The sequence below is a fragment of the Aspergillus affinis genome, assembly GCF_023601865.1.
Source record: "Aspergillus affinis strain CMG 70 chromosome Unknown NODE_42_length_251493_cov_91_322052, whole genome shotgun sequence".
NCBI classification, from domain to species: Eukaryota; Fungi; Ascomycota; class Eurotiomycetes; order Eurotiales; family Aspergillaceae; genus Aspergillus; species Aspergillus affinis.
Window position 1 is genome coordinate 183,332 of NW_026515823.1, and position 26,422 is coordinate 209,753.

General features: G+C 48.4%; 7 protein-coding genes across 7 annotated transcripts; 5 read left to right on the top strand and 2 right to left on the bottom strand.

Annotated features, from left to right (window-relative positions):
* Positions 1-296: 296 nt before the first annotated feature.
* On the top strand, positions 297-824 carry KD926_007400 (fungal specific transcription factor domain-containing protein; the record flags this gene model as incomplete). Its single annotated transcript, XM_053100250.1, has 1 exon — positions 297-824. The coding sequence occupies one exon, from the start codon at positions 297-299 to the stop codon at positions 822-824; it is 528 nt and encodes a 175-aa protein (XP_052956111.1).
* A 7,714-nt stretch (positions 825-8,538) lies between these two features.
* Positions 8,539-8,979, top strand: KD926_007401 (uncharacterized protein; the record flags this gene model as incomplete). The annotated part of the gene is made up of 1 exon (XM_053100252.1): positions 8,539-8,979. One exon carries the CDS (start codon positions 8,539-8,541, stop codon positions 8,977-8,979), a length of 441 nt encoding a protein of 146 aa, XP_052956112.1.
* A 603-nt stretch (positions 8,980-9,582) lies between these two features.
* Positions 9,583-11,086, top strand: KD926_007402 (uncharacterized protein; the record flags this gene model as incomplete). The annotated part of the gene is made up of 2 exons (XM_053100253.1): positions 9,583-9,691; positions 9,750-11,086. The coding sequence occupies 2 exons, from the start codon at positions 9,583-9,585 to the stop codon at positions 11,084-11,086; spliced, it is 1,446 nt and encodes a 481-aa protein (XP_052956113.1).
* Positions 11,087-11,706: 620 nt separating this feature from the next.
* Positions 11,707-13,545, bottom strand: KD926_007403 (uncharacterized protein; the record flags this gene model as incomplete). The annotated part of the gene is made up of 3 exons (XM_053100254.1): positions 11,707-12,095; positions 12,161-12,928; positions 13,401-13,545. The coding sequence occupies 3 exons, from the start codon at positions 13,543-13,545 to the stop codon at positions 11,707-11,709; spliced, it is 1,302 nt and encodes a 433-aa protein (XP_052956114.1).
* Positions 13,546-13,661: 116 nt separating this feature from the next.
* KD926_007404 (uncharacterized protein) lies at positions 13,662-18,551 on the top strand (the record flags this gene model as incomplete). Its single annotated transcript, XM_053100255.1, has 9 exons — positions 13,662-13,720; positions 13,971-14,109; positions 14,175-15,285; positions 15,615-15,741; positions 15,929-16,041; positions 16,316-16,430; positions 16,732-16,873; positions 16,935-17,311; positions 17,363-18,551. 9 exons carry the CDS (start codon positions 13,662-13,664, stop codon positions 18,549-18,551), a joined length of 3,372 nt encoding a protein of 1,123 aa, XP_052956115.1.
* A 2,177-nt stretch (positions 18,552-20,728) lies between these two features.
* Positions 20,729-23,996, bottom strand: KD926_007405 (5'-3' exoribonuclease 2; the record flags this gene model as incomplete). Its single annotated transcript, XM_053100256.1, has 5 exons — positions 20,729-21,257; positions 21,312-23,092; positions 23,154-23,279; positions 23,339-23,619; positions 23,690-23,996. The coding sequence occupies 5 exons, from the start codon at positions 23,994-23,996 to the stop codon at positions 20,729-20,731; spliced, it is 3,024 nt and encodes a 1,007-aa protein (XP_052956116.1).
* Positions 23,997-25,021: 1,025 nt separating this feature from the next.
* Positions 25,022-25,467, top strand: KD926_007406 (uncharacterized protein; the record flags this gene model as incomplete). Its single annotated transcript, XM_053100257.1, has 2 exons — positions 25,022-25,104; positions 25,155-25,467. The coding sequence occupies 2 exons, from the start codon at positions 25,022-25,024 to the stop codon at positions 25,465-25,467; spliced, it is 396 nt and encodes a 131-aa protein (XP_052956117.1).
* Between the last annotated feature and the right edge of the window lie 955 nt (positions 25,468-26,422).

The following is a 26,422-nucleotide window of genomic DNA, read 5'->3' on the forward strand; positions in this document are numbered from 1 at the left end:
TTGAAGCCAGCAAGTTCTTGTAGCAACTGAGATCTCAATAAATTTTCTTCTTTGCTTCTACTTCCTCGCTCATGCCAAAAATCTTTACGAGACTTGAAAAATAGGAATATCAGATAACTAGGGGTACTAGCATCCCTGAACTTACCCTCGGTCTTGGCATCACAAGCAACAATGGTGACGGCCGGTCGGTCAATTCGAGATGCAGTTCCTACCTCCTCTCCTGGTCGATCCGATAATCCCATGTCCAACCCGCGCACCCTCGATAGCGTATTGACTCTACCAACTGAGTCTACATTATGCGTCCAGGCTCAACGGGGATGTATCTCGATGAAACCAGCGCCCGCTACTTCGGCAGTTTCCACAGTTTCTGTCCCATCATCGGCCGGCGGGCAATCCAAACACGCCTTCTATCCTTCTGGTTCAATCCCCAGTCCGAGTTTGCTCTTCTCTTGTTATGTATAGGGTTGCTTACGCACGCAGAGCACTGTGACTTGAGTCTACAACCAGCCCGCCATATGAATGAGAGGATGCTCTACTTAGCGACGAAATCCCTGATGGCACAGGTACAGGCACAGGTCCTCTGTGCGCCTACCACCCGTCTCTTTCAGACTGGCATCTTACTGTCGGTCTACGAATACGCTCATGGCCATGAGCAGGCATTTGTGACGATTGGAATCTATGTCCGCATGGTGTATGCGGCCCAGCTACGATCCCAACCCTCGCCGACCACCATCGACCAGATGCGGCTAGACATGGCTGAAGAAAAGGAGGAGATCAACACCTGGTGGGGAATCCGTATCTGTGAGCGGTGCGTGCATAATTAGCCTCTACTCGCTTCTGTTCTCTGAGTTTGCGTAAAAAAGAACAGGGGCTGACACAGCTCCATATAGAACGTTTCTGTGTGAATTGGAGTTCTTGGATGAGCTACTGAGGTCACTGGTACCCGGCCCAAATGGTCGCAGTCCAAGACCTGCGCTCGATCGAGGTTGGCCCGTTCGGGCGCGCCGCCCAAGCGGCGTGGCTCCTAGTAGATGTGCTACGGGGAATAGTATCCACAGCGGATCTGACCGAGAAAACAAGACCATCTGGGCGAGTGTGATCAAACACTCCTGTCCTTTCTGACCATCGTGATGCATTAGCACTGCGGCGAAAACTTGGACGTGTTCTGTCCTGCCATGGCTGAAAATCAAGTGCACCATTTCTTCTCCACGGACATCTCCTCGAACAACATACCAAAAAAGATCCTTCAAGTAGTGGCTACTACACTCTAGACAGTCCCCTAGCGGCCCTAGATACGGCGGACGATATGGTAATCGATATTTGCGCTACTACCAGCCATTACTTCTCCCGAGCTGTTGGTACCTTATTCAGGCGGCGCTAAAGCACAGTCAGAACTCTCAATACCGGTGGGTTCCACGACTGCACACTACACTGAAGGAATTCGATCTACGCGACGCCTTTACAGGGTTTCGTTGAACAGAATACCGGTGGCTTTAATTCATGAACCCATATAATTGATTCTTTTTCGTGCGAGCACAGTTCTGTTCCTTTTTGCGTACTGCGGCCAACACAGGCCTCAGCGCCGCCAATTTAAACAGAGTGTATCGAATAACAGCGTAAAGAAAGAAAGGTAAATACAATGGGTACTATTTACTCATTCACCAAAAAAACATACCACAGAAGGAATTCCCTGATGGTCAACCACCCAACTACTAACCTCCCGGCATGTGGCTTAAGTACGGCTGAGCGGGCGGGAAGCCCTGTTTTCCATACCCTATGGCCGAATGTACTTGGGGGTATTCAAGAGTGGAATATATAGGATCTTTCGAGGGGGGTGGGGGGTTACTGTGTTCTAGATACTATAGATCACTCGTGACTTTTCGTTAAAACCATAGATCTTATCCTAGACTATCTCCTTTTATATCCTGTATATGATTCTAGAAGTCAGGAACACGGCTGCTAAAACTCAAATAAGAAGCCTTCAAACTGAAAGACTACATTGCCTTACAAAATATTAGAGCCCTATTTATCTATATTGTGGGGATTTGGTCAGCCTTGCGGGGGTGGACAGGTAGATCTGATATAGTTGTGTTGTCCAAGCTAGATGGTGTAGTGTTAATGGGGCAAATTATGATCTAAATGGGATAGTTGAAGATGATAAGTACATGTTATAATTCACCATGATTTTCGGGATATACTCCCTCAATTGAAAGACCGCTGAACTAGCGGTATAGAGCTCATTACTATGACATTGGAGAAAATCATGATAAGCCACAACATCGCATTGGCAGAGCAATAACATTCGCGATCTGATTTTGTGAAATGTACTGATCTTATTCCCCTTCACACTCCCAACCTGTCAAAAGATCATCATAATTTAACAGATGTGAGCACCATTGGAGAGCTGGCGACCTGCAGTCTACGTCAGTACCTTTCTCTCACCCACCAATAAAGAAATCATTAAACTCACCGTCTCTGTCATACAAGTAACCGTCGTTGCTAATGAAGACGTCTGCACCTTAATATCGGCATCTGTTCATAGGAACGGTGAGTGAGTCAGAGAGAACATACAGCTAAGGTTCTCAGGCCAGGTGTAGGTGACGTAGTTCCTGCTGCAGTATGCCATACTCGGTACTCGGACTTGACGATAATCCCAGTATTTATCGTGAAAACCCCCTACATCATTCCGAGTGAGATATTCGACACCTGATTTGCTCGCTGGCCCACAGATAGTCTATTATCCCAAATCGATAAAAGGAAGAGATGCGGGTAGTTCTGCTCTGTGACCTGTATGAGAATCACAAGCGCCGCCAAGCATGCAGGGTCTGTCAGCTCTAGTCCAACGTCGAATATATGTACCACCTAATCTGTCATACTCACCCCTTCAGGGAAATGCTCTCCTCTTTCACTGCCTGAGAGCTACTGCAAGGTGTTCTGGGGAGCCCGTATTGATGGGTGAGAATTGACTGTTCGGAGCATTATCCCTTAATGATATATGTGCTATAGAACTTTGTAGGAAGAGCATGTATTATGATATACGAATAGAGATCTGTCATTTTCTATCAAGGATAAATAAAAGCCCTCTAGTGTCAGCTCCGCCATGCCGGAGATTCTCAGACTGATCTCATATCGATCTTGATCTCGGCTCTCCGAAAGATTACATTAATTGATACTACATCCGTGGTGCGGAAATTTAAGTGTGATCCGAATATAGTCGACACCTGATATACAAGGAGATCCCTGGTGGCTCCGTATTGGAGCCTGTATATGAAGCAACTGACAGTCACGATCACAATCCCGGACGGTCAGTATCAAATGATTGTATTAACTTCTCCACCACTGTCAGGACAGTGCGGCTCACGATGGGCTTCGTGGTTTGATTTTGAAGGCGACCGTCAAAGTCGACAACCCACACGGTTAACGACGGCAAACTTTTTTCGACGTTGAACTAGACTAACCAAAAGAGAAACATGATACCGAAGATAGAGGTGCTTAACGAAAACACTATTCAAATCCTTGGTTAACAGTCCAGATATCGCCTAATAAGCCAAGCCTGAAACCCTAATCAATAATGCTACCTGATTGACTCTGGGGGATCTCGAGCCGGAACATCAAAATCAGCAACCATTGAAAACACGTCTTTTTCTAGTGTCATTCGAACTGCAGAGGCCTCTATGCCCCAATGAGCCGCCATGGAGGGCCCAGAACCCCATGGTGGTGGTGCTTCGCACGTCAACTCCGCGAGCGAGATACGTGGCCTCCCAACCCCCAGAGATCCCGGGGGCACCAGACACTCCAACACAGAGCTACCGACGCTCTCAGGGCTATATACAGCCTAATAAAACCTTGAATCAGCTAAGCAACCCTCTTTAATCCAATCGGAGAGCCAGGGACCGCCAGAAACCAGGAGCTCAAGCGGGGCATCCAGCCGAGCAAGCGAAACGCACAACGCAACTAAGCGACGGAAAGCTCTACAAAGAGAGCCAGTAAATGGAGATAGATCTATGCAGAAGTCGATCAAGCAAATAAATGCCTTAGAAGGAGCTCTCGAGCTGACCTAACAGGAAGGCCGGAAACAGATACGATCGCAACTGGCAGAAGAGCTAAACAGCTGGAACGCCTAACAAGTCCGGGAAAACATTTATCTCGAGCGTATCTATCTCTTAGAAATAGAGATCAGCAAGCTCCTGTCAGAGCTTACAACAGTCCAACAAATAATAATACCTCAAAACGAAAAGCAGGCTGCATCAGCCCAGCATTCAAATCAGAAGCTTGCTAGCAATCAAGCTACTTAAGCTGAAAAGAAGACAGCATACGCAGATCTAGCAGCTTTACTGGCAACCAAACCAGGATGCCAAAAATGGCAGGAAGTTACCAAGAAAAAGAAAAAGTAACTACAAAAATAGCCAGAACAGCCAAGGTTAGGGAATATCAAACCAGTGAAAAACAGCCCTAAAGAACCCTAAAGAACCCTAAAGACTACTATTCCGCAGAGAAAACGGAATAGTAGCTCCAAGAGCTGAAAGAGAAGATATGATTCTTGAAATCAACCGGGCACTTGCAAACGCAGGCTTTCCAAGCTTTATGTGAGTAGTTGATACTGGTTATACCAATATTGGGGCAATCAGTATTCTACTAGAAAAAGGATCTACTGGATCAACACCACTAAGCTATCGAGACCTGCTAGTAAAAGCAGCACGTCAAGCTGATCCAACAGTAGTCTCAATGGGACTTCCGGAGCAATGGTACCCGATGAAGATCCATGGAGTCCCAGTCAAACGATATATGAGCTGCGGGCTGAGCCTAGCCCGGGAAGAGATTGAGCTGGGAACTGCTTTTCAGTTAAAACGAGATCCTACATGGCTTAGAAGCCCCAAGGAGTTTAAAGATCAAAAGGGATCTACAATAGTAATTACTGTAGGATCCTTAGAAAAAGGTCGCAAGCTCCTTACTAATGGAATCCGCTTTAGTGGAACCCGATACCGAGTAGAGCAGTACTGGGAGATAGGACCAGATACGGTCTGCCCCCGATGCTGTTATCTGGGTCATCGAGGCTTTAAAGCCTGTAAAGATCAAAAACCATGTTTTTTTTCTATGTGCGGGCCCTCACGAAGGAGCCGAGCATATATACAAGGTAGTAGACTGTACAGCAAGACCAGGAATCGTCTGCCAGCATATACCAGCGAAATGCGGAAACTGCCAGGGCCCGCATATGGCCACTACAGAAAACTGCCCAGCTAAACGAGCAGCCAAAAAATAGGAAAAGGATAGAAGAGATTAAAAGGATAACCCGAAATAATATTATGCTCAAGCCAGCTAACGCCCACAGAGCCCGGCTTTTGAAGTGGGTATCAAAAACAAACAGCATAGGCAGATAAGACGCAGCTCAGTACCGGCCAGCCCGCGAACCCCGATGGGAAGAGAAACCTAGTTGATGCAAACCACAACAGCCAGCCGCAGAAATGATATAGATATGGAAGAGTATAGGATCCCCCGGGGCCCTACTACAGAACCGAATAGCTTCTAATGCTGGTAATACAGTAAAACTGCCGCAAGACATACGCAGTCACAATTGCGGCACTAGAAGTAGGGCTAGAGCTAGGGGTAGGCCTAGTATGCCTACAGGAGCCCTATGTCGATACAGACTTTCGACACGGGGCATATGAAACCTACTGGCCAGAGGCTGGGGAACGCAAGAAGCAGGGAGTGGCAATTGCTGTCCGCCGAGATCTTCTTAATAGTCTGGTGATAGAGGCCCGCACGGACCTAATAAACCATCCTTATCTGATAGCCCTAGATATCTGGGAGCTAGATAGAGCCAAAAAGTCTCGAAAAACCCGGATAGTCAAATCCTATGATAACTTGATTGGCAAGAACCACTGCTGGCAAGGGATCAGCGTGCGACGAAAAAGAACGATAGAGGATATTAACTGAAACCGAATTCTAGAAGGAAGATGCCTATTAGTAGGGGATTTTAACCTACATAGCCCCCTATGGAACCCCCAGGCAAGAGCTCGAGTGAACGCAGGAACTCTGGAAAAGCCGATTGAGGACCAAGGTCTCTATATTAATAATGAGACAGGGGTCTCAACAAGATCGAAGATAACCCTAGGCATTTCTATTATTGATCTGAGCCTCACAATCCAGACCATGGGACCACTGCCAATGTGGATGGTAGCCCAAGAATATCCTACGGGATCAGATCATGACAGAACCACATCGGCTGTCGGATTGATACACTTTATGTTTGGCACTTACTGCCATTTAATTCAAATGCTGTGGGTCCTAACAGTTGAAATACTAAATAAGTCTGGAATAAAATCCTTAATTTGACCCACTATATTCTTACGGACTCCATTCTTATTTGGTCGGCGACCGAGCGGCAGCCGATTTCGCCCTTTTTGTTAGCGGTTTGGTACGGGGTCTGACGAAGAAATCAGGTTGCCTATTGATTCATCCATCGACCAAGATTATCGGTCTTAAGCAGTCAGGTGTTGCAACCAAGTGACAACGTGAGGACTAGACTGTTTACTATTCCGTTAAAACCCATACTCTGTTTACATGCGGTACTAGCCTCAAATCCATTCTGCCATCAGACCTGGACCAACCAAGTTGCAGTCTACCGCTTATCTCCACCCCCCCTTCCAAATGAGTATAAGTAAATCCCTCCTTCCCATCATTGTAGTAGGTGCTGCTATTAGGATTGGAATAGTAATAGGAGCCGTTACTGTAGACGGTCGGCTGTTAGCGATTTCTTATGCGACAACACATATGGATCTACCTGTTTGAGTAGTGGTAGCTGTTGGAATTGGACACGCCAGGGCCGTAGTGAATTAGTGGTTGCCTTGGGGGAGTTAGTGTAGTGGGATGTATAGGCTGGGGGATGTCGCTTACCTGGCTGTTGGTGCCAGAGCCGGTGTACGAGTATCCTTTGCCGGAGCTGGACATGATTTTGATAAATGGAATTTTGGGCAGAAGATGAGAGATGGGGAATAGAGATAAGTCGACGAAAGAGAGATGAATGAAAAGAGGAAAAGAGGGAAGAAAACGGAAGAAAAAAAAGGGGGGGGAGGGCAGAGATGTGTAATGTGCTTGGATGCCTAGAAGCGGCAGCATGCTTGTTACCTGTCACTTTCTACAGTATTTCCGCAATTCTATGCTATCCTATGTTATCTTCGACTCAATCAAAGTCCATGGTGCCAAGATTGGGTAGTCTCTTCTGGGAAAGGATACACGAATCACATTCAGTAAAAATTTTGTAATTGTAATAATAGCGGGTCCACCCGTGGGAGCGCCCGAGCCTACTCCTCGTGATATGATATGTGCCGGGGAACATGAGATACTATAACAACCGAGTCGGGGTTTTTGATGCCGGACGAATGTGCATCTCCGCGGGATACCAAAGGTTGTTTCGCCAATATCTGGTACGATGACTTTTTTAACAGGCCTTTGTGCTTTCCCTGTACTTTGCACAATAGAGGACCTGTCATTAGTTATATGTTGAAGGTATCGTAAATGCAATGCTTGTGTGCAGCTAATTCTATCGCCGATTCACGGGAAGAACGATGCTTTTATTTTTGCATTCACGATTTCAATGTATATGTATATGTCTCAATTACCCAGGATCATGTCCTATTAATTGAATTGTTCGGACACGCTGAAGCTAGAAAATGACAATACCCGAGTCAAAAATCGGTGTCGATACTTTTCAAGAGTCGGCGGGGTCCTTGTCACCGCAGAAGTTGGTCCTAGAAAAATAATTGGTACCGGAATACATAACACTTAAAAGATAAATCTTTTGCATATTAATTATGTAAATACAGGGGGCACTGGCAAAAATAATAGGCCAGCCCATGCCCAGGTCTAGGCAAGATGGAGTCTAAACGGATGAAGAATGACTAGGTAGCGGACCAAGATGTTCCCAACACAGACGCATACTCGTACCTAATAAATGGCCGTAATAGACATTGCATATCAATTGTCAAAAGACAAATCTTCGTCAGGTCAAGACAAAGCCTGTTTCACCTCAGCCGACCTGGCTTGCCTGAGTGGCTGGCGGGGTTCAGCTCCGGGTCGTCTGTTTCCTGCAACATAGTGAGATCCAGGCCCGTAGCAGTGGTCATGCCTGACTTCACTCACCTATCGTTCATCACGGCACTAATGTATCCGTCAGCACTAGAAGCATGGCGCGGAGCTCCTGCAACACAAACATTTGCTAGGGTCTTCAGTGGCTTGCGCGCATCAACACGAATACGAAATAAAACCATAGGCGTCAACAATAGCCGATGAGGGGCATACGTCTGTGTACGCCTGTCTACCATCTACTACCTGTTATATAGGCACTGAACTTCCTGCTCCCATCGCATATTCATTCCATATAGCCCGACAAGCTGAGCCAGAAAAGCCTTTCCACATTAAACAGCAGCGACTTTTCTTATCATTCTACCCTTGTTAGTGTCACCCTATCAGTGTACATGTATGTCGCCGACGCCAAAATTTACTTTCCGTTCAGAGTATGCTAACACCAGTAGCGCAAAAATGGCCTACACGATCCGTCTCAGCGTTAAAAACGGCACCCCCGATTCCCTCAATGTTGTCGAAAAGACCTGCTGGTACTATGCCAACGGAGGCACGTGGGAAGAGCAAGACGGCCAGCATGTGTTGCACATGGGAGGCAGCGGTACCTCCGGGATTCTTCGCTTTGTATCCACCTCTGGCGACATCTTCACCGTTATTCTGGGCATCCACAATTACAGCCCGTGGTGCGATGTGCAGGTGAACTTGCAGGACGGCGACACGGCCGCGAAGATGCTTCCGGAATACTACAGCGGGGGGAGACTTTGCAAGGAATACGGGAATGGATTCATGTCACGCACTGCCAATCTCCGATGGGTTGGGATTACCTTTGATCAGCAAGAAGGACATGAGCTGTCGGCTGAGTTGACTTACTATCCAGCCAAAGATGAGCGTGTGTACTAGTTTGAAGGGCTTTCAATTCTGGTCCCGAGAAGAAGGCTTGTTTTTCATACCCTATGTTCGTGTGTGATAGCCATGTGTCAAACATTGAATTCGTACCATTGTGACATGGAGTGTTTAAGAGGGAAATCTATGACGAAATTGTCTTGGGGGGTTTCTTGCCATAATAAAATGTAGTTTGGATATCTCAGCTTCACCAAATACCGGTGACATCTATTGTCGGCGCGGTAAGGCGACCGTAAATAATTCTCGGAGAATTACTAGTGATGCTAGTATCTAGTGTAGGAAACGGGGCACTGCGGAATAACGAGGTCTCGGCCCTGTTTCCCCCTCTCACCAGAACCTAGCCACTTGCGAGGATGCATTTCCGTCGGCAAATGCTTCCCCATTCTGTGGACAAGAAAATTACAGGCATATCACCTAGAGAAATATCTTACCTTTGCCCAGCCACTGCATTTATGGTGCCTGCAATAGGGTTACATTGCATCTAATCCTGGCATGATCCATGCAGTATATGGGTAGGTAGTTGGGGCGTGGTGCTTGGGGTGTTGACATGGAGGCAAGCAGCGAGAAGTACATAAAACCGCTACTGTCACAGCTCCGTGAATGCAACCTGTCTCTTCACCTTGTCTGGGCCTCCGGCCCATGGCCTTACCGCCTAAAATGCTGTATGAAGGAATATTTCTCCTAGTCATTGGAGTTTCTGCGACGTCTGGTATGTTCTTCGTCTCATTCTCATGTTGTATTGCAGACACTAAACCAAGCCTACACAGGTGTACAATTCAGGGATATCAGCACGAGCGTGCCTTTAACTACACTGTACCCCATATGTACCTCGTCTGTGAGTAGCCAGTGGTTAATAACATGTAACACCACGATTTTCTGGCCAACGTCGACCGACTATTTTTATGGCCCGACGACTGGTGGCGGGGCTTCTGCGGTAACCTGCAACGCCCAATGGGTCGAGTACAAAAAACGAGCAAATAAGCTGATTGACATGGGCGCAACTTCTACATCTACCATCACTGAAACCTATCCCAGCAGCACCGGGGCTTGCACTAAGCAGGTCTGGCCGGAGGGTCCGGGCGATCCGCATACCGGCCCAGTCACTACGGCCTGCGATGGTATCCCACGTGCTCTGGGTCCTCTAGAGTATCTCACAAGTTACTGGCCGGGTACGGGGCCCTGCAGCACGGCTATGATAAGCAGTACCTGGACGACCCCCATCTATCGGTCGCCCTCCCCTTCTCCTACCTGTCAGCTCAATGCCCAAGACTGCATCCCCATCTGGCAGACCTACTATAGCCGATTTAACGCATATGCGGAGTCGGCGACAGCTGAGATACCAGGAGACACGAACAGCCCGATTCGACCGGTAAACTGTCCATCTACCCGAACCGAGCAAGATCCGTGCACCAACTGCCATTACCTGCCTGGCACGGCCACTCTCTTCTACTGGCCTGTGTCCACCACTAGTGGCGACCTCTGTCTGCAGAACGGAAGCACAATCGCCGCCACGCCCACAGGCGACGGCCCCAACACGGCGATCGTCGACGGCCATACCTTTACTTCGCCTAGCGTCTACGTATCTTTCACCAGTATCTACGCTCGCGGTAACAATCGAAGGGACCCCGGTGGCTCCTGTGGCGCTGACCATGAAGATGTGATTGTTTCCATCCATCCCGACTCCGTGACTTCCTATCGAGGCCATCGGAATGCAAAGTATCCAATTACCGGCACGCCGTATCCATTCAACTTCGCGGAGTTCCAACCCCATGTGGTCGGGAATTATACCATGCCTCTGATTCCCTGGGAGCAGTACAGCGGGGGCGCTCAATGCTCAGTAGGAGGAAGGGCCTGTGACATGGTCCGCAACGATTATCTCCCGTGGATGGGCATCCCGGAAGGGGTGATGACCCAGATTGATCCGCGGTGGACAGCATGCTCTCGGCTATGGTACATCCCCCCAGTCAGTTTGGTTTCGCTGGGTGGTGGTGCGATGAAATCTCGACCAACAGGCGTGGCTGAGGCGAACATTCCCCAGGCTCCCTCAGCGGTGCCTGTGTCGGCTCTAATGGCGCCCACCCCGGAGGCTACTACTGATTGGTGACCTAGCCGTGTAATAGGTACTATTGGAAGCCATTTCAAAGAGAAAGTGATGGTATTGGCTTATTGCCGGTGATGGATTCTGTCTTGTTTAATGACCAGGGCGGTCTCAATATGTGATAACAAGTTTTATAAGGTATCAGAAGAGCCCCGGGAATAAAATTTACAGAGTATAAACAGCTGCGATTGGTACACCACGAATCGCATCAATGTCAAGAGACCCCACCGTTGCACATGATTAACATACACAAGATGTACTGGAACTGAGTTCCTCGTACAACACTATGTGACATGCCCCTTTAAGCTCTTCTCATTCCAGAACTTCAACTATTGTTTTTGACGCAGCACACTCCGTACACAGAGCTGCGGTCTAAGGGCTCCTTCATATAACATACCACCGCGCACGTAGCCTTTGGGGAACCGGTCAATGATTAAAAGCAATATAGACCTCGTTCTCACCGCAAAGGTAAGCAGGAAACAGTCCAGTGCACGCCTATCGGGTGGTACAGAAGTATCGATTTGGATTGCAGAATTTCCCCATAAATACAAGACACTTCTCATACTCCCAAGGTTGGCGGTGGTGCGGGGCGGGTCTCGGCACGTGCACTCGATTGATGGGCATGTCTAAGCCGCGCCGCCCGTTTCGTGGGAGGTTTCAAATATTATCCATAGCTCCACTACGTTTCTTATAGTAATGAACCTGAAGAGATGCCGTGCTCCGGTTTTGAATCTCACCGCGATGTCCCGGTAGGGCATCTTGCGCTGGCTTCTCAACTCGACCAACAACCGGGTCTCTGCCGGTGAAAAAGGAACTCGCTTGTGACTTGTCTTGCCGACAACAAGTCGAGGCCGCGATTGTTCCCTTGGACCACGGCTATCAGAACGTAATGGCTTCTCAAGTAGCAATTCCGACGAAGGTTTCGACGGATGTCGAACGGTATCCGGAAGGAAAGCCATGAAATACGCATAGCGAGGACCGTAAGGTTGAATACGGAAAACACCCCGACCGAAACCTCTTTCGCTTCAGTTGGAGTGACGGCAAATCCATCATCTGATGATTTCTGGGGCGACTACGGACAACCTCCAACAGCGTCTTCGATCCAGTTCGATTTGGCGCCCGTTGTCTTTTTCGGTCTGGTTGTCTTGTATTTCTTCGGCAGATTTTGTTCCACCTCATTATTAGACCTGCTGGTCGTTGCAGGACGACCCTGGCACAGCTCATGCACTGCCGAATCATGATCATCACTGCGGTCATCAGTACCCTGAAGACGACGTCGCCTTCGGGTGATATGGGATTGAGTGGTAGTTGTAGTCAATCTGCCTAGTGGATGGACGGGTATGACCACGGAAACAGACGGCAATCGCTCTATTCTGCTCGATTTCGGGTTTGTGCGGGAGCGGAGAGAGCGCGAAGGTCGCGATGGGACTTTTGGGTTCCTATCAGAGCTCGTTGGCTGCCTGGATGGGCAGGAGGCATGTGCTCGACCACGCTCATAGGGCCTCTCCGTTTCTGTCTCGTGGGCATGTAGTTTGTCGGTTTGGACACTCTGGGTGGTAGTCGCCGCGTCTTGAAGGTTTTCCAATTGATCTTGGTGAAGTGCGGCACCGCCCCCGGAATCCCCGGCACCTGTTCTGTTGCACCAATCATTCCCAGTCCAAGAGTCACCAGGGCGGAGTGAATTATATGGAGCATCTACCGGGGGTGAGCGATAGTCGGAGCCACAAGGAACGCTTGGCGTTGGCGGAATCACCTGTGTATTGGCCAAACGAGTAAGAGTACTCTCATTATGCGACTCCAAATGGTAGGTCGCTACCCCTGACAAGCCCGGTGGGTCAAGTGGTGGGCCTGGAGAACAGGAAGTCTCTATGCACGGGAATGCCCATGGATCTGATTGCTACTGGATGGTGGACTGTTCAACGGACGGCTGACGATACAGGGCTACGTGGCCACCACTGGCCCTGGGTTGACTTTGTGCTGGCTCTGTCACTGGATATGAGAGATGTTATTAGCTCGTGAACAGGGAGATTGGTACCAAATGTGCCCTACATACCGAACGCTGAAAACGCGTACTGGCTTGGGGATACGCCAACGGCATTTCTGCTTTGAAACTCCCCTCTAAACTATATAGCCGAATCATCCTCACCCACTTTCGTGCTGCCTTTCTCTATCGAGATCGTTTCGATTTTGATACCGAATTCATTAGGAAGCGCCGTTGCATTCATGTCGCCGTATTTCGCCGGCGGAGTATGAAATGGCTGCGAAAAGTCCATGGTACTGCTCCAAGGAACAGTCACGGGCGTAAGTCGTCAGGGCTTACGAGGGAGCGGAGGTGACAGGGACGGAGGGGGATTTGGAGCTGGAGGCTGGTACGGCTTCCAACCGAAGGTAGGAGAAGCAGACGAACGAGGTTTAGCGGGGAGGGGTCGACGGTAAAAGTTGATGTCATCAAGGGTGATAGGCATGGTAACGAGGGAATCTCAAGAGCGAGAGGGAGGTGAAAACAAATGAAAAAAGGAAGAGGCGCTTAATAATTGGAAAGGACGGAATTCCGTATACCTAAACAATTTGGGTTTACCAAATGACTGCCACTTTCGGCGTCAGTCGACGCCTTTTGAAGTGGTTTAGCTCAGAGGGATGGTAGGAGTTCGATCGGTCCGAGCTGTACGAGACCTAGCTATAAGGAGAATGCAAATGAATGGAGTAATACTCTATCTAAAACGTAGCCTAGAGTACAGGAATACTTGAGTGCTTAGGTGTTGAAGAGGATCGTGGCCTCTGCAAAATATGAGCCTCGGACGGATTAGGTAATGTTGTTCCCGGCCTCCGAGCTAATTATATCTCATCAGAGAACTTCTTACTTTCATTAACGTTATTTCGAACTCACCAGGCCAGGTGTGCCCACAATAACCACCTACCAAGCCAAATCTCCCCGACCGTGGGGCCTTGGTTGCGTATTCATGCCTTTGCGACGTAGCCATCCCAAATCGCACCATGGATGCGATCGTTGCAAACGAAGGCGGGTGAAGGTGCGATTTATCGAACTTCGTTTTCGCGATTTCAACTCGACAAGTGCTAATAAAGGAAGTTATAGTGTGATGAACAACACCCTGCGTGCAACAATTGTGTTCGTCTTGGTCAGATTTGCAATTATCAGTCTTCAGATGGGATCAAATGGGCTCCAGTATCAGCTGTCCATGCTCTTGTTCCTGTTTTTCCGGGCGTGATCAACGATCATGTCCAGTTTCGGACTGAAAACACGCTTACGCCATTAAATGCAAGAAATCCCCTGGATGATATTGCTTCAGCTGTACCTCGCCTCAATATCAGCTGTGAGGGCGTGCAATTGATTAACAATTGGTTTCTCTCAACGATCTACACGGTCACTGTTGATGAAGCATCCCTTCGGAGCAGCCAACTTATCACTACAAATGCGGCAAAAGCTCATGATTTTCTATTACACGGCATGATGGCCCTATCGGCCTTTCACTTGGCGGTTCATAGTGCAATGCCTTTGCGAACGACGCTCGTTCAGAATGCAATCCGACATCATAATTATGGCTTGGAAAGGTTCCGCCATGTGATCAGTGATATCAACGCGACCAATGCTCCAGCTACTATTACCTTTTCAAGCCTCATCACGATCATATGTTTTGCCAGTGGTCGGGCCCAGCCTCGCGACTTTACCATTGCACCTGTGGATGAGCTATTTCAAGTATTCGGCCTTGCCAAAAATTGGTTTATCGTCCTAACAGAAGCCAGCAAGCATCTGGATCTCGCATCATTCATTCGTAGAATGCAGAAGCATCATCCAGCCCCTACTCCGCTTCATCCCGGGAAGACAGCTCTGGATCGACTTGAAGATCTAGTAACCACCACTGGCGAGTCTAGCATTACCTCGGAAATGGACTCATGCAAGGTCGCTATTCACTTACTGAGACTTGTATTACACAAGCTTCATGTTGATAGGAGCAATCTGTCTGTCGTCGTGGAATGGGGGTTGAAATTACCAGAAGAATATCGTCGTCTGATAAGGGACCAATGCCCAATTGCTTTGGTTATCTTGGCCTATTACTCCGTGGCCTTGCATTACTTCAACGACATCTGGTGGCTCAAAGGCTGGGGCCGCAGAGTCTTACTATCCGTTTGGCACAACCTCCATCCATTATGGAGGCCGTCAATAGTCTGGCCGATGGAAATTGTCGGTATTGAGTGATCTGAAACACAATCAGTCGTGCATATACAAAGTTGTTATACACTCCCAGCAGGTAGGTCCAAGATGGGCCAATCCCTGCGTTTATTTCAAAAAGGAAAAAGGAGGAAACGAGGGTCTTCATGGCTATGGATATACCATCTGCTGGGTCAGATTGTACCCACCCTGTGCATCACCCAATCGAAGTAGCTTCTTTTTCTTCTTGGATGACTGTGCCTGTACAATGGGAGCAGAAGAACACAGCCCTACAATCTTCACAGCAAGAACTTCGATACCAAACGTCTCCTCGGCTCCGATCGCCTTGCAGTCTGAACTGTTCAGTCAAGGAATCCGAAACCAAGACAAGGCCACATGAGGCACTGGCAACAGAAGTCAGCGTGGTCTTAAATGTCTCCTATATTGAGTTGGAACTTACATCGCCGTTGAAGATGAAGTTTCTCAGCGATAGGTCCCTCATTCGAGCCGTGTCTTCTTAATACGTCACATAAGGAAAGCAACATCCAATTAGACTTGTTATACGAATAAGCATCGAAAAGAATTAAAGGGTAATATTGCCCATGAAAAATTCCTACATACAAACGTCTCCTGGCGAAAAGCACTCGAATAAAGAGTAATTCCAATCGTTCTCACGATAGCGTGGAGGGAGAGGGCACCCCCCGTCTTGGTGCATCATCGGGGTATGCTAGTATTCGGGAGGAGCAGCTTGCTAGTGTTGATGCTGCGAGAGGCCCGTGGCGGCGTGTGGGAGGTGAATAGAGGGAGAATAGTTCCGGGTCCACTTAAAATCGAAGAGAAATGATCAATTGTGAAGGTTCTAGCCATTTTGATATGAAAATTTGCGAGTATCTGCCTCTGAGACATCAAAATATGCTGGCGACTTGTCCGTATTCGGATTGAGTAAGCGCTTCGTATTTACTGGAACTACGTTGTCGCTCATTTTGAAGAGCAGGGATACGAAATGATCCATTGAGTGATTTACCAGCCTATTTTGGAAACCGCGGTCTGAGATATTCACCATATAGTTCCAAGAAGTGGCTACTCCGGCGTTGGAGACAAGGTTCGGAAGGAAAACAGTGGCAAGGCTGAACGCCAAGGTGCCTCATTCGCAAAGGATCGCCAGTGCTTTAGCCGCTCTGGGTATAGTTTACGAACTAAAAGTTAAAGCTGGCCAACCAGGCCGTCGCTCTTTAAAGATCCACCCCTTAACATGATATCAGGTACGCCAACCTTGGAAAGGGCGGCTCTTACAAACTATTTGAAACTAGATCATGCTAGATGGCAGAAAGGAGTATCATAAGGCATCGAGGTGGACCTTTTTCGGCAATATATCTTCAATTGGTAATTATTACGAAGGTTCTATAGTTCCTACGAAGGCTTAGCATTCACTATCAGGGGAAGTCACCTATAAAAGGAAGCTGGATAGACTGACTGATTCTAGAAATCATGGTACCTTCGAGATGAAGATTTTGTTCACGTCTGTTTCTACAATTGCGGCTTTGCTGCTTCAGCTTTCTACGGCTGAGCAGACACTCCCGAAAGTTGATTTGGGATATGAAATACATCAGGCTCTCTCTTACAACGTAAGTAATTCCGGGACTGTCTTTTTTTTTTTAAAAAAAAAAATCATTAATCTTTTTATAGGAAACTGGCCAACTTTACCGCTTCACCAATATTCGGTATGCTCAGCCTCCACTAGGCGACTTGCGCTTCGCAGCGCCTGTTCCACCAACTGGTCGCAACCCCGTTGTCCAAACTGGCAACGAATCCTACATTTGCCCACAAGCGGGACCAGCTTGGGGCGTGATTTCGAACTCGTTCGCCAAGACTTATGTGGCAAACAATCTTTCCAGTTTTAACTACACTGCCCTCGCCGAGTTGGCCCCAGAGATCTTGCCCGGCTTGGTGTCTGAACTCAACGGCGGGGCTGGGGTGTCGGAAGATTGTCTGTTTCTTGATGTGACGGTACCTAAGCAGGTTTTCAACGGCTCTAGTGGCAGAGGAGCTCCAGTCGTCGTCTGGTAAGATTCATTCGCCGCTTGATCCGAGATTTTCTGACTAATACTTGTTAGGATTTACGGAGGAGCCTACACCTTGGGCAGCAAAAACAATAATCCTGCCGGACTGATAAAGGCGAGTCAAATTAATAATACCCCAGGTATTATCCACGTTGCCATGAACTACAGACTTGGGGCCTTCGGATGGCTTGCAGGACCGACACTCCAGGGCATGGGTGGCGTGTCAAATGCAGGCCTGTATGATCAACGTCTGGCTTTGGAGTGGGTAAAGAAGCATATTCATCGCTTCGGTGGTGATCCCAATCAAGTCACTGTGATGGGCGAGTCGGCCGGTGGTGGCAGCATTATGCACCAAATTACCGCCTACGGTGGTATTAAGCCCTCGCCCTTTCAGCGCGCCATTATCCAGTCGCCGGGTCTGACACCGACGGTCTCGCAGTTCAAGCAAGAGAACAATACCCAGACCTTCCTGTCTCTGTTGAATGTCAGCACAATTGAGGAAGCACGACGACTGAGCTCCGAGGCTCTCATCAATGCTAATGCTTGGCAAGTTGGCAATGCTTCCTACAGTAGCTATGTATGGGGTCCAGTCGTTGATGGTCTCTTTGTACCTGCTCTTCCGGGCATCTCTCTTCTCAATGGGGGTTTTTCGCATGACGTTAGCGTCATGGTGGGTCACAATAAGAACGAAGGCCCTTCGTTTGTGCCACCATGGGCCAACGATACTGCTGCACTTCGAGCTCTCTTCCCCGGCACTGATTCGTCTGTTGTCGACTACATCGTGAATATACTCTACCCGGCTAACTTCAGCGACCCAATGATTAGCGCAAGATACAGCTCGGGCATTAATCGGACTATCGCTATGGTGAATGAGGAAATATTTATTTGCAACACCAATTATCTCGCCCGTGCCTTCAACAATGAGACCTACAACTACGAATTCCAAGTCCCGCCGGCTCTCCACAGCCAAGATGTCTCGTATACCTACTGGAATGGCGAAGCAACAGACAACTCCACGGGGTTGTCACATATGGTGGCCCCTATTGCGAAAATAATGCAGGGTTATATCACCAACTTCATTGCCACAGGAAATCCAAATGGGCCTGGACTGCCGGTTTTCCCGAAGCAAGGTCAAAATGCCACCATGCTTGGTATCGGCGCTGACGTGGCCAATATCAAGGTGCAGAGAGATGATACAGCCAACAAGAGGTGTCTTTGGTGGCAAAAGGCTCTGTGGCTCTGAGTCAATTCGGCTGGAGCACAACGCCTGTGGTGGATCTCGCAACAATTCATAGTCAGTCTTTCCGTCACGTGTTGCCTGGGTTACGGCGGACTTTTGGGTTGACTCTGCCATAACGCTTTGTCGGCATTTTTAGACGCGTTAACTAACTATGGCAGAGTCAACCCGAAAGTCCGCCGTACTGGGTGGTGTACAGTTATTAACGAAGGGAGCAAAGAGAAACAAGAAAACTCATCGCGTTTTTCTTCCCTCATTGTTATTAATCTCAACCGTATGTTGTTTCTGTCTATCTATTTGTATACGCCTCATTTTAAGAGCGCGTATTAATTCTCGTGCAGAGTATATACGTTACACGTAATATTGAAAACGGGAGATTGGCAGCTGTCTCCCCCGTCTTTGTACCGGACGGTTTAATGCTCACCCCTGCTCCTTGGGCAACTGAACTGGTTCTTGTCAGGCATTGGGGATGCCCGGGCAACAAATTTTGCACGTGACTATATTTATCTTGTACTTGCGGTCAATTGTGAAACTGGGTGGGGTTCAAGACACATTGTCGACAAAGTGTAACGTTCTGATGTTTCCACGGATTATCTGCGTTTGATTCTACGTATCTTGAACCTCATGGCGGATGTAGATGTGACGAAAAGGATGCGTGGGTAACAATGAAAGTAAAATTTAGGTTTCTTTGGCTGGGAAGGAAAAATGGAGATGCTGGGTTCGAAAGGTCTTTAGTGCATTCGCTGATCAGATAGCAATGCGGGAGTTGGGGTCGGGGGACACGGTTTTTTTGTAAACTCTGTGAACATACACAGGTGCATTTATTGAGGGCTATCACGGCCGGAATCATGGACGGAGAACGAACGCTGCATGGAAACCCTGCTACTGTACCTTGCTCTTAATTAGCGTTTGGGTAAAAATAATGAAAGTCAGATGAACTTACCCCGGCCGGCAAGGGCCAACAATTGAACACAGAAGCTCCTGTGGTAATCAGGCAACTGATTGAGGCTATACCAGAGAGAAACCATGGCAGACGCTTGACTTTTGAACGTAGCTGGAGACCAGGGATTGTGTATCGCACTAGCCACCAATGTAACAAAGCTATACCCATATAGTCGAAAGAGACGAACAAAATGAAAAGAGGGCGGGTTGGCGAGCACATCAGGGTCCCAATAATGCAGAAGGTAGGTTTTGCTACTTTGGAAGTACCAGCAAACAGGAAACATAATATCTTTAGTTGGTGAGGTTGGAGGGTAGGATGTAGATGGAGATAGTCTTGAACAATCTGTGACGAGATCAGACCCCCTCGCAAAACCCGGTTTTGTTCTCGTGGTGGAGAATACAATAACCCCCTGTATGGAGACAAGGACGCCAACTGTAGCAACGAGGTTTGCTGTAGCAGATGCTTTAACCTCAATCAAAATGAGAACCGACTGGGCAACGAGTAGTGGGCATGTCGAAATGGATAGCGCGAGGTTAATTCTCGGAATGAGACCAGCTGAGAGAATAGTAGGGCAGAGAAAGATGCAGCGGAGAAGATGTAAGAGTAACGACAGAGTCGTCAAAATTGCTCCAAGCGACTTCAAGTTAAACATGCTAGGGGTACAAAATCCCCAACAGTAATACTTTGCAGGAAGCTAACATATTGCGGATGGAGTAAAAGGCCGCAGAGGCCCTACAGCTACCTATATACTATAAATCACGTTCAACATACCCGTGAAGTAGTAGATGGCATAATGGGGTGGCTGAATATCATGCAAAAAGGAGAGGGGGTTTTAAACTTTATCTGTAATCGTCTTGCACTAGTAGTAAGTTACCAATCCATTTCTTACAGCTCCCAGAAACCTAACGAATATGAATTTGGACTTGGTGGACCCTGCGAATACAAATACGCTAGGTCTTTATTCGTGCCCAGCCCTAATCAGCCGTAGCTACGTCTAGATTGAAATATAGAACTACCAGAGAACAAAGGCCATATCAGAAGGAAGCCCATATTACAGATTTGACATTTTCACAACGCCGAACGCCGTTTACCTATCCACCACTTAATTCAAACCCTAAAGGTGCTGATAGACGCAAGATCCGATGTGAGGATCCAAAGAAGTAGGTTACCTCTATTAATAGCGCCTGTAGCCATCACACGGTGACCAGTAGAGTAACTATCGCGCTTCTGGCAGCCAAAGCTACTTCCCGTAGTCACCTCCGCCTCCGCCAAGATCATGGTGGCCACTGTGGGGTACGTGTTGGCCGTGGTGGCGCTGACTCTGTTCCCCGTAATAGTCCCCATGCTGGTGACCCTGGTGACATTGGCGGCTCTGGCGGCCCTGTTGGCCCTGGTAACCGTGGTGAGGTTGGTGTTGATGAGATAAGCCCGCGCGTGGCGGCGGAGTTGGTCGCCGAAAGTAGTCGCCAGAGCTGGGCCCCTGAGGAAGCCATCTGGAAGACGTCACGGATAAACCAGTGTGCGGCCCGGACATGAAGCGCGGATCACGATGCGCGGCGACCGCATTCGGCTGGTCTGATGCGTACTCCATGCGGGCCCCTCGTCCTCTGCCGTTAAGTGGTGCACTGGCGAGTGGCCGACCAGAATGTTGAGTCCGGTCCTTAATCGCGCGAATGTCTTCTGCGTTCAATATCGATCTGGCAAACTTCACACCCCGCAGTAACATAGACCTGTGGATATGTGAGAATTTGGGAATTTTGTAGTTTACACTGACCTTGCTATTAGCACACATATTGACGCTGGGAAATGGAAGTTTGGCTTACGTTAGGGCGCGATCGTCATTGAGGCTGGGCATGCCGTGGCCCTCAAGAGGAGAGACCAGCGAGCAATGAGGTATATAGGTCTCATTACGCTCAACCACACCACCGAGGCCCTCACTCGTACGCATATCGAGCTTGTACACGGATGGACCCGGCTTTTTGGAATAGAAATTGGCGACAAGGTCTTGATAGAGTGGGTGTTGACCCGATAGTAATAGCACCTCTTGACCATGCGTGTTGCGACTCCGTTCATCCTCCGTGAGGAGTGGATACCTCTTCTCCATGGCAGCCAATAGACGCTTCTCATCGATGAAGGGAAGTAGGATTACACCCTGCCATACAAACTTCTTGCCGTTCAAATCTAAAGCGAAATCCTCGGGGTAGAAATCGATGATCTCGCTGTTTGGGTCGGTCATCAAATCATGAAAAGCTTCCGGCAGCGCATGCTTGGACGACGCTGGCAAAACTCCCATCAGTAGTTCAAATGGCTTGAACGGCTTACCTGTGTCGAACGTGATTTCCATGCCACCAATATCGACAAAGTCCGCCGCAAAGGGAGCGTAGTGGTACGGGTAATACCAGTTCCACGAAGGGCAGCCCTGAAAATAATAGAGGAGAACCCAGGCAAGACCTTCGGCATAAGCGCGCGCAACTTTGTGGCGGAACTCATGATCTGCAGGATCAACACCAAATTTTTGCTCGTAGTACCGATCCGCATATCCCGGCTCCCAGAGCTTAACGGTGTCTTCCAACGTTTCATCCGCCTTGTACTTTACATGAGACACGGGAAGAACGACAGATGACGCCGTGCGTAGAGTGCCGGGTTCCGTTAATTCCTTCTCCTCTGCCGTATCAGCCTTTCTCTTCCCGAGAGCAGATGGGAAGGTTTGCTCAGAAGAAATTGTGGCATTTGAAGCTTCTTCAGCCGCCAATTCCCCTTGTGTGCCCTTCGTGAGCCTGCTCTTAAATACAGGGGCACTCTTGTTCTCCAAGTTAGCACGGTAGACGGCCTCGCGGTTGGTCAGCATGCTGTGAGTCATCTCTCTCGTCTCCTTGGACAGGAATCCCCGGCTGGGTTTGATCAGTTCTTCAACGGTCGGGGCAGCTTGACCAATACCACGACGGCGTGATCGATTGTTGTTAGGAGAGCCATGAACTGAGGAACTCCGGCTCCACATCAGGGCACGCTCGTCATTGCGAGCCCGTTCCTGTTCCTTTCGTCGCCTTTCGTTGGCCACTTTTCTTTCTTCCATCTGCTTACGGCGTCGGAAAATCACATCTTCCTGCTTAGCCAACGCTTGTAAGATAATTTGGGCTCGTTGCAAAGCCAAATTTCCATCTTCGGTCAAATAACCCCCCATGACTGGAATATTGTCGCGCCAGATAGCGATCAATGTATCGACACCGTTTTCACGAACATCTAGGCACGGGAGCTGACGCAAGAAATCATTTCCAACAAAAAAACACATGAAAATCCAGTCATCCAACGCCCTTTCTAGGTCAAACGGAAACGGCTGTTGCGGAACATGCAATTCAACAGTCAGATAATCTCTCAGAACCGAGACGTGGAGCCAGATGAACGGTTTTGGGCGAGTTTCGTTCTGCTTCTCATCGAGCTCTCCGTTGTCCTTCATCGCACGGCCAACACACTTCTCAGCTTTATGTCCGGCTTGGCCACACAGCCCGCATGTCTGCGGTTTCGATTCCTGGTGGAAGACATCCTCGCGCAAAATCCGGAAGTGAGGCTCATGGGTGGCAAGACCTAGCATGATAAGATCCGCATCCTGTACCAAGTCAAGGTCAGTTATTTGTTTGTAGCTCGCCACTTGCTCTTAGTAGACTAACAAGACCATACATCACATGGCGGGTATTCGGGTTGTGCTCTGGCGATGCGCGCTGGGATCGCACAAATTCCATAATCTTGTGCTCTCCTTCTCCGGGAACTGTTGCATCCGATATGATGATTTTCATCTAAGCATGTTAGTATACAGATGCACGGTAGAGGGTAATACAAAAGTCAAACATGTCACCTTCTCCCAGGAAGGGTCGGTGTTGAGCTTGTAGGCAATCCAGTAGCGTAATGAGGCGGCGAGAATATCCATGAACGGAGTTCCTGGCGTAATAACGTTGCTGTCCCATGTTTTCTGAATGACTTGCTCCTTGATGACCTCGTCACTGATCTTCTTGCCTTGCTGCTTGGCGAGTAGTTTCTGGAGGTCTTCCTTCTTCTTGCTATTTTCCTTGTATTCCCGTGCGGAGCGGAAACGGCGCCCGCGCTGCTCGTTCATCTTTGCTCTGGGTGCAACACCATCTGTGTACAGAATAATGACATGTCAGCTTTAAGGTCGCTAAACAGAACCCTTCCATCAAGAAAATCCTACCCATGGCGATCATAAGTAGTTTTCTCGGCCGGACCATGTTGACCACTCGATTAGTATACTTGAAGATCTCCAGCATCATCTCCTGCTCGTTGGCTGGCGGGGGCTTTCCCTCGGGATGGGTACACGGATGGACAATGCCGTTCATATCTAGGTATAGATTATCCATTTCCTCACCGTTGGGGTTGGGGCGAGTAGTGTCGACCGAAACCTCTGCTCCATCAACTTCATGGGGCAGCTCCTCGATCACCGGGGAGATGATCTTCGGGTACTTGTTGGAGAGCCATCGGAACAATGCGGGGACACCCATATTGTCGCCTCAAGTGTTGCGGATTCGGCGTGACGCTCGAGTGCGTCTTATTGCAGACTAGGTACGCACCTTGCTTGGTTTCGACCAGCGGAGCGGGTACCCAGCAATCAGGGGTTTTATTCCAGTAAGTTGCGCTTGTAACACACGTGAAGGTTAAACAACAGATGCAACCGCGTATAAAGCCGTCGCGCAGATTAGGGATCTTGAGAAAAGAGTGGGAAATCTCTATGTCTATAGGATCTTAACTTGCCCCGGTGAGGTTGCACTCGGCCAGTCGGCGCTTCGGCCTCCGCTTCCACCGGCACTTCAACAAACGCCGACGCCGGTCGAGTCGGCTCAAACCCGATGGCTTGCGTATTCTCGTGCTCTTCGGCCTCCACTGCATCCCGTGTCGGAATGCTAACTGTCTGTGTAGCTGGACAGTCTGCATAGCCCTCTAGGGGGCTCATAGACCTATTAGTACATTTCCTTTTCCAGGGCTCATTGAGGATCACCAATGCACTGGTACTTACCCTTCAAAGGCTTTGTTAGAGCAATACCATCTACACACTATAATTCACATATATGGGATCAGAAATGTGGGTCTCGAGGTATCTTCGGGGTATGGCTACCCGAAGTAGTTTAAATATGTGCAACTCGTGAGTTCCGGACAGACTACTGAAATACTATGTTTTTCCAGCGCGACAGATGTATGGCCAATCCACTTCCAATTTTCAATGTTTGGTCCACCGTCTAACAGTGGGGAAACTCAATGGCGTTGATTGGTCATTAGCTTTTCAAGATTTCTAAAAATGTATAGTTAACTAACTAGCCCCTGCTAAAACTAGTTCCGGGACATTTCCCCACTTTCGGGGTCTTCAGCAAGAAATCATTGTCTATGATTGGCCAGGTGTGAAGAACTACTGGTCGCACTTGTCTGGTCGAAAATCCGCAGAGAGGAAAAAGGAACGCCACTTAGAGGATATTTTAAGACATATGAGAGCTCAAATTGCCTATAAATCTGCATCCAACGTCTACGGTTAAACATGTATACATCCAGAAGCACCAATGAATGGATCCTCGGTGGGTTGATGGCTACCCAGGCAATCATTATTTTCACCATTGAAATGTGAGTCTCAGCGCCCGTGGAGGCCTGGGACTTGTCTAACAGGACTACAGCTTTATCCTTGTGGAATGGCAACTATGGATGCGCCCACAGGCCATTCAAGTCACCCCCTCATACATCGTCCCTGTTGACGCTGCAATCATATGGTTTGCCTGCACCTATGAATTCTTACTCTCTGTCGACGCTATGCGTCACAAGAACAACATCCTACTATTCGCCACCTGCGTCAGTAATGTTTTCGCCATGGCCTTCGCGGCCATGCAGTATCCGGCCATGAAGGGCTTCTGCGATTCCATGCCTAAACAGCGGGCCATGTATGATATACCGGTGGTAGACATCAGTAGAAACATCTGGCCGCAAATCTGAAGCCCTCAACGTGCAGTTCCGATCTTCATTGGGCTTTCCACCCTCGGAATCTAGGGGTTGGCCTTCCAACTGCACAAACAGTATGCCTGGTCCATCTACCGAAGTGTGTAGGGTGATTCATGTATAAGAGCTCGATACCTTGCCTACGAAGTAAGTGCGTGATCTTTACTTGTGCTTTTAGCTGCTAATTTAGTTACAGTATATGTGGTCCTCGTCAAATTAGGCGCCTTCTTCATCGTCTGCTTCGTTCTGCATTATGACTTAATTGATGTCCACTTCATCGAGCCAGAATTTGGCTTAACCATGTCAATTCCACCAGTCCTAACATTTGTAATAGTCTTGGGGGTACACTTTATCCCCAGGGAGCACAAACCACTGATGATATTAGCCATTGTAAGTAGCAACCCTTTCGCTCTCTCGAATATCAATCACAAGTCTCGCTAACAGAAACAGGTCTGCCATTTGGCCATAATAGCATACTTACTTTCCCGGGTCGTTTTTCTTTTTGGAAATAGTCATCTTGCCCGAACTCCTACTAAGGATATGATGCTTCTTTTCTCCTTTGCTTCCTTGATCTTGACCTCCCTCTCTCTTGCATGTGGGATTAAGTGCTCATGAACTTTGGGTATGGATAGAAGCCTATTCTGGCTGGCAAGCCTTATTTGGTTCGGGCGTCTTATGATTTTCATACCATCTCTAGACACACTCCTATGCCGGATGATACAGGCATTCTCGAAATCGCCTTAACCAAAACACACTGAGAATCTCTTTTCTGGTCCCACTGCCAAGGCATTAGCGCAGATCATTCATTGAGCGGACCACACTTAGTTGAGGACAACTGTAAAATACAACTTGTATGTTATTGTATCTTCCTGTGAACAGCTAGAATTCTATGTACTGACTAGTATACACCTTAGCGAATAGGAGTAATGGAATCAATAGTAGAAAAATGAAT